Source organism: Citrus clementina, unplaced genomic scaffold (genome assembly GCF_000493195.1).
Source record: "Citrus clementina cultivar Clemenules unplaced genomic scaffold, Citrus_clementina_v1.0 scaffold_1, whole genome shotgun sequence".
NCBI classification, from domain to species: Eukaryota; Viridiplantae; Streptophyta; class Magnoliopsida; order Sapindales; family Rutaceae; genus Citrus; species Citrus x clementina.
This window is the reverse complement of record NW_006263303.1, coordinates 7,171,865-7,179,157: the sequence shown is the minus strand read 5'-3', so window position 1 is coordinate 7,179,157 and position 7,293 is coordinate 7,171,865. Positions and strand designations below refer to the sequence as shown.

Genomic DNA, 7,293 nt, shown 5'->3' with positions numbered 1-7,293 from the left:
TCTTCATATTCTTTATTACATTCTAGCATAATTTTTTATTCTCACGGGTCTGGTATTTTCATAAAATATAAATCATTATAATATAATTCATATTTATAGTATAACTCTTCAGAGCTACATGTGTATGCTTCTAAATGACATATATCACATATCTCAAGCCTAATCAATTTCGTTATATTTTCTATTCTTTTTCTTCTAGATTCTTGCTGAAAATCAGCTTCTCAGTCTACTCTTAGAAATTTTTTTTCTTATTTCATCTGTAAATCTATTTAAGATTGTTCTTGAGCTTCATTTCATTCAAGATTTTCTCTATATAATATTTTATTTTTATCATCTTGTTTTAATCCCATGTACTATTGTGATACTATTCTTGTGAAAGAAGTTTTAAGGAATTCTGTACTATTATTCCTATCAAGCTTGTGAAGTGCAAGAACAATTTTCATAGATTTAACCTTAGCGGTTATTGCTTTATCTCTATTTTTGACACAGTCTAAATCTAAGCGTACTCCATCATAATTGATTGATCTTTCTCTATACTCTTCTGGAGCCTTATATTCTTTTTTAGGTTTACTAGATCTAATTTATTGACTTTGTGGCCTTTCGTAAGTTAGTATTTCTTCTCTGGCATAGAAAGCTCTATTGATAAATTCACCTTGTTCATAAACTCTTGGCTTTGCTTCATTCATATTTAAATGTTCAATTTTATTTTCAATATCTTGTAAATTTATAATTACATGTTCCTCTTCACTAGCTTCAGATTCTTCATTTTTATCAAATAGCCTTGGATTACATAATTCTTTAATCCATTGTATGTGTTTCCACTTAACATTCTTAGAGTATTACTTTTTTATTCCCATCTATTTTGTTAAATATTGGTCTTCATATTTATTGAATTTCATTATTTTTCTTCTCATTGAAGTAAATTATTGTACCTTGTAGAAATTTATTTTGTTCTTGAATTACAATGAGTAATTCTTCCAAATTATGATTAATCTTTTGCACTTCTATTGTCTTGAAGCTTTCCATTTATATTTATTGCAAACTTTTCACCAAGTTGCTCAACAATTTTTTCTATTTTATTTAATTGAATTTCTATCTTATTCAATATGATGTCTATTGAATCTATTTATGACATTAACGATTTACTCTTTTAATATATCTTGATCTTCAATTTGAAATATTTTATTAATTGTTTAACTTGATCAAATTCTTCACTCATTTGATCTCCCAACCTTTTGATTTTCTTAATATTTTCATCATTTCTAATATTTCATTTACACTTTTTACATCGTTTATAGAAAAATTAGGGTTTCCTAGTCTATTTAATAAATATAGAGAAATCCAATTTAACAGATTATTTCCCCACATATCTTAATTTTTATTAGATCAAAAAGTTTTGAATCTTCCATAGGTAAATCATCTTTACCTATAACTAAAAGGTGGTAACCTATTGGTTTTTATATTTTGTGAAATTACTAATGGCTCATGTAATTTATTCATTATACCATCCGCATAATATTTCATTACATTCTATTAAATATTTATGACATATTATATTTCTTATATCCTTTGGAATGTTGTTTTCCTCTAAACCTTTACATATAAGGCAAGAGTAGATTAATTATATCCTATCAACATATTACTGGAAGGATTTTTTTTTTTACTTTTAATTCTTTTGTTATTCAAATTATATTCTTCTCTTTGTTTAATAGATAAGAATCTGTTGTAATCTATTTTAAGCTCATCAATATATTCATCAACAAAATTAATATTCCATTGTTTACACGGGAAATTATTTCTCAAAACTTCTTTTTTTATTCTGTTTAGTATAATAGGATCTATATTTAAATTTCTTTTTTTTATTATTCTGAGTTCTCCAACTCTAAATTCATAATCTTGTGATATATATAGTTGTACTATCTGTTTAATATCTAAATAAGATCTTTCTAATGAATAGTATTGCATATGTGTAGATATATTATTCAATATCGCATTGTAATCTAACATTAAATCATATCTTGTGTCGCGTACCAACATATGTCTAGTTTTATCCATCATTACTTCTGATTTTAAAATAATCTACTACGCGGCTTGTTATACCAACAATACAAAGTGATATAATTTTCATTTGGGCTAACCATTAGAGTATATATCACCGATTTCCCACCAATATACAATGATATTACAAAATGTTTGGACCAAAAATTTGGCTCTGATACCATTTTACAGAAAACAATCAACCCAAGATTCACAATACATCTGTTAAAACCAATTTATAAATTTCCCACCAATTTATAAATTTTTTATAATTTTGTTTTATTAAAACGCACAGTTTTGTGCTATCATCTTGTGCTATTTGTGGTGAGAGTGTCATTTTGTTTATTTAATTAATAATGCATTATGTTCAGTCTGAACTGAATTGTACCGCTTGATTTTATTGAGGAAATGGCCGGTGAAACTTTAATAGGCCACCACCCATTATTCTCTCAAATTTCGTTTGGCTTATTTCTTTTCATTCCTCTTGTTTCATCTTACACGTTCACAATTGCTTTATAATTATTGGGATACTTCTCATTTTTCACAACAATAAATATTAGAATGGTATAAAAGTCCGGGCCAAGCCCGAGCCGGTTTGACTCATTCCCATGAGCTTTGGCCAACGCCTTCCGCATGAGAGTCTTGGACAAAGATTTGAGAAAAAAAAAAAAATTGTCAGACCAATCCTTCTATTTTTTAAAAAAATAAATTTATAAATTAGAATAATAAATTTAAATTTAAAAAATAATAGAAAAATTAAAAAATTTAAATTCATAATTTATATAGCAATAATGAATCAAAAAATTTAAAATTATAATATTAAACTCTCTTTTAAGTGTTAATTAATTAAGAGTCTTGAATTATAGAATCTAGTACTAAAAAATTAAATTTATAAAGTTTTATTTGCTTTATTTTATTTATTTATTATTTTATTTTGAAATATTTATTTCTTTTAGGGTGTGTTTGGAACATTGTATTGTATTATATTATATTATATTATTTAATTCAAGTGTATTGTATTATGTTATATTGCATTAGCACTGGATTATAATAATGTTGTAAAACGTTTGGTGTAATACTGTATTGTATTAATTTTTAATTATATTGTGTTTGGTGTTGCACTATATTAATCTTTTTTAATTAATTTAAATGATATATATTTAGAAAACAACAGTTATTAACATTTTGTTTATTTATTAAAAAACATATTTTTATTTATTTACTTTTTTTAATTTCCTCTCTCCTTTTTTAAAATTTTTCTTTTCTTTGGATAATGCTTTTGAATATATCATTATCTGCTTCCTCTTTCTCCTCCCTTCATTCATTTGTTTTTCTCTTTTTTCTCTTTCTTCGTCTTCATTTCATTTTCTTTTTTTTCCCCTTCCTTTTCTTCTCCTTTCTTTGTCTTCTTCAATTTGTTTTCCTCTTTTTCTCCTTTTTTCTTCTTCTTCTTTGGGCTTTATCTTCTCCACGATGAAGGCGTCTTCATGGAGCAGTAGCTATGGTGTCACGCGGTACTGTAAAGGCGTCGGTGATAGCGTCAAGCGATGATTGTCAGGTCGATTTGGTGGCGCTGGATTGGGTGATATGAATTTCATCGTGAACATGTTGCAAAATTTTTTTATTTTATTTTTTCGATTTGTTCTAATACAATGCGGTGTAAACCTGACCTCGCCCTCGAGTTTGGTTTATGCAGATTTGACCGCATTAGTTTTCCAAGTTAATACAATGTCGCGCCAGTCGAATTTAACGCCAAACATAAATTAGTATTAAATTAATGTAAAATAGTATTTTAATCCTATGATGTGCAAGTTACCAAACACACCCTTAGTTCATTCTTACTTATAACATCTTAATTATTATTAAATCATTTTAAATTTACAACAGTTTTAAAAAAAATTTAAAAACAAAGTAAAGTTCTAAATCTAACACAGGCTCACAGTAAACCCAACCCAGACCCATCCTTGCACTTTTACTCTAAGGAACTTGGCCTTTGAAAAAGTCTAACCCAACCCTTAATTTACCGACCCTAATAAATACCTACTTTGTACCCCCATTCTATTTGGCAGTTCATTTTCACTCTCATGTTCACTTAGGTTTCTAGGCGCCATACAACTTGACCCGCGTAACAGAAAACTGTAATTCAAATTCAGAACCAAGAACCCCTACAAATGAAAGCAAAGCACAAGCTCCGGCAAGCTATTGACACACTCTACAGCCGTGGCCAGGCCGCCACTGAAGAAGCATACACTCAGCTCGTGCTAGATTGCACTCGAGTCAACGACGTTGAACTAGCCAAGAGATTGCAATCCCACATGGACCTCAATTTCTACGAGCCCAACACTACATTCCTCCACAATCGTCTCCTTCATTTCTATGCTAAATCAGGGAAATTATCCTACGCGCGTGACCTGTTCGATAAAATGCCTCTGAGAGATATTATTTCATGGAACGCTTTGCTTTCCGCGCACGCAAGATCTGGGTCTGTTCAGGATTTGAGGGCACTGTTTGATAAAATGCCGATTCGTGACTCTGTTTCCTATAATACGGCGATTGCAGGTTTTGCAAACAAAGGTTTTTCACGTGAGGCACTGCAGGTTTTCTCGAGGATGCAGAAAGATAGATTTGAACCTACGGATTATACTCATGTGAGCGCGTTAAATGCATGTGCGCAGTTGTTAGATTTGAGGCGTGGGAAGCAGATTCATGGCAAGATTGTTGTTGGCAATTTGGGAGGTAATGTTTTTGTTCGGAATGCTTTGACTGATATGTACGCAAAGGGTGGGGAGATTGATAAAGCTAGGTGGTTGTTTGACCGAATGAATAATAGGAACCTGGTTTCTTGGAATTTGATGATTTCTGGATACCTGAAAAATGGACAGCCTAAGAAATGCATTGATTTGTTTCAGGAAATGCAGCTCTTGGGCTTGAATCCCGATGAGGTTACAGTTTCAAACATTCTAGGTGCTTGCTTTCAAACTGGGCGTATAGATGATGCGGGCAGGTTGTTTCATGTAATTAAAGAGAAGGACAATGTTTGTTGGACAACAATGATTGTTGGATACACCCAAAATGGAAAGGAAGAGGATGCTTTGATATTGTTCAATGAGATGCTATCAGAAGATGTAAGGCCTGACAAATTTAGTATCTCAAGTGTGGTTAGCTCCTGTGCCAAACTAGCATCTCTGTATCATGGTCAGGTAGTTCATGGAAAAGCAGTTGTTCTGGGGGTTGATGATGACTTGCTAGTGTCTAGTGCCCTTATTGATATGTATTGTAAATGCGGAGTTACCGATGATGCTTGGACTGTATTCAATATGATGCCAACCAGGAATGTAGTTTCTTGGAATTCCATGATCAATGGTTATGCTCAAAATGGACAGGATTTAGAGGCCTTGGCTCTATATGACAAACTGTTGCAAGAAAACTTAAAACCAGATAGTTTTACCTTTGTGTCTGTTCTGTCTGCTTGTCTTCATGCTGACTTGTTTGAACGGGGACAAAACCATTTTGATTCAATCAGTGCAGTTCATGGCATAACACCATCTCTGGATCATTATGCCTGTATGATTAATCTCCTTGGTCGTTCCAGTGACGTGGATAAAGCAGTGGATCTGATTAAAAGCCTGCCCCACAAACCAAACTCCCTAATTTGGTCCACTCTTTTATCTGTTTGTGCAATGAAAGGTGACATCAAGCACGGAGAGATGGCTGCAAGACATCTCTTTGAATTGGAACCTATAAATGCTGGTCCATACATCATGCTTTCCAACATGTACGCTGCCTGTGGGAGATGGGAAGATGTGGCATCTATAAGGTCTTCCATGAAAAGTAAGAATGTTAAAAAATTTGCTGCTTACAGCTGGATTGAGATAGATAACAAGGTCCACAAGTTTGTATCAGAGGATCGAACTCATCCAGAAACAGAAATTATATATGAAGAACTAAGCAAACTGATTAAGAAGCTACAGGAAGCAGGCTTCTCTCCCAATACTAAATTGGTTCTACATGATACACAGGAGGAAGAAAAAGTTAAATCTATTTGTTACCACAGCGAGAAACTTGCTCTTGCTTATTGTTTGATCAAAAAACCTCATGGAGTAACACCCATTAGGATTATGAAAAACATTCGTGTTTGTGGCGACTGCCATTTGTTTATGAAGTTTGCGTCTGATATTATTGGACGCACAATCATTTTGAGAGATTCTAACAGGTTCCATCATTTTGTAGGAGGGAATTGCTCCTGCAAGGACAATTGGTAATGAATGGTACAGGCCTGAGAAAGAGGAAAATGCTTAGCTCTCGTAAAGTTCCAAAAGTAAACCACCTTCATCCTGGATGATGGTGGGAAGAAGCAAGTGTATTCATTCTGGAATTTATAAAGAGGGCAAAAGTCATATAAATATTGGAAAGAGTCGAGAAGAAAAATGAGTGGAATTGGAAATTACACTGAACTGCCACATTAGCAGGAGAATAGGCAACAATGAAATATACTAGAATTTCCTGAGGACAGATGAAATCTTTTTGAGTTTGAAGTTACAGAAATTAGGAATTTCATGATATGCAAACATTTCAAAGAGAAAATAATGCGACGGCTCCGTCAGCTTTGTTCCTGGAAAAGCTGATAAGGGAATATCAGCAATGCTAAATCATACTGGAACCTAGAATGTCAAGACTCAGGAGCAGGATATATGGTATAAGAAGAAATTTTTTTTCTTTAGTAGACACATTGATTGTTTATTGTTTAAGATTCTTAATAAGCAAGCCATCGGCTGATTGATTATGATCCGTTATGATAACCATTACGGCAGCATTCTGGATGTTTTCAATATATAGCCATCTTTAGTGTACAGAAAAACTTGCTTTCCAAGATACCGCATCATGAAATCTTCAGGCGTTGATTATTGCATCAAGACATGTAGTGGTGCCAATGCCATAGCTCAGTTGGCTGCTTTATGTCCTCGTATTCATATACGATTGCTCTTGTCCTGTTGTCCAGACTATTTTTTGCAGTTTTCCACTCTGATTTTCCATCAAGTCTCTCGACTCTCTGTCTTGTAGCCGCATATGGATTACTGCTGAAGCCCTCACAAATAGGAAGAAACAATTCTGCACGTGGTGTGAAATCCTAGCATTATTACTAGCAATCATCCTAATTGTGTAATGTAATGGACCAATGAAATTGAAACTGGCGACTGATGTTGTAATGTTTAGCCTTGGGGTGAAGCGACATAATGGGAGGCCCACAATCTATTG

The 7,293-nt window shown here is 32.8% G+C and overlaps 1 protein-coding gene across 1 annotated transcript; it reads left to right on the top strand.

Annotated features, from left to right (window-relative positions):
- The first annotated feature begins 4,115 nt into the window (after positions 1-4,115).
- LOC18055954 (pentatricopeptide repeat-containing protein At2g22070) lies at positions 4,116-6,705 on the top strand. The gene has a single exon (XM_006451194.2). The coding sequence runs from the start codon at positions 4,209-4,211 to the stop codon at positions 6,297-6,299; it is 2,091 nt and encodes a 696-aa protein (XP_006451257.1). The 5' UTR covers positions 4,116-4,208; the 3' UTR covers positions 6,300-6,705.
- Positions 6,706-7,293: the final 588 nt, after the last annotated feature.

Coding starts and splice junctions, on each gene's coding strand:
- LOC18055954 (XM_006451194.2), top strand. CDS start 4,209: ATGAAAGCAAAGCACAAGCTCCGGCAAGCTATTGACACACTCTACAGC.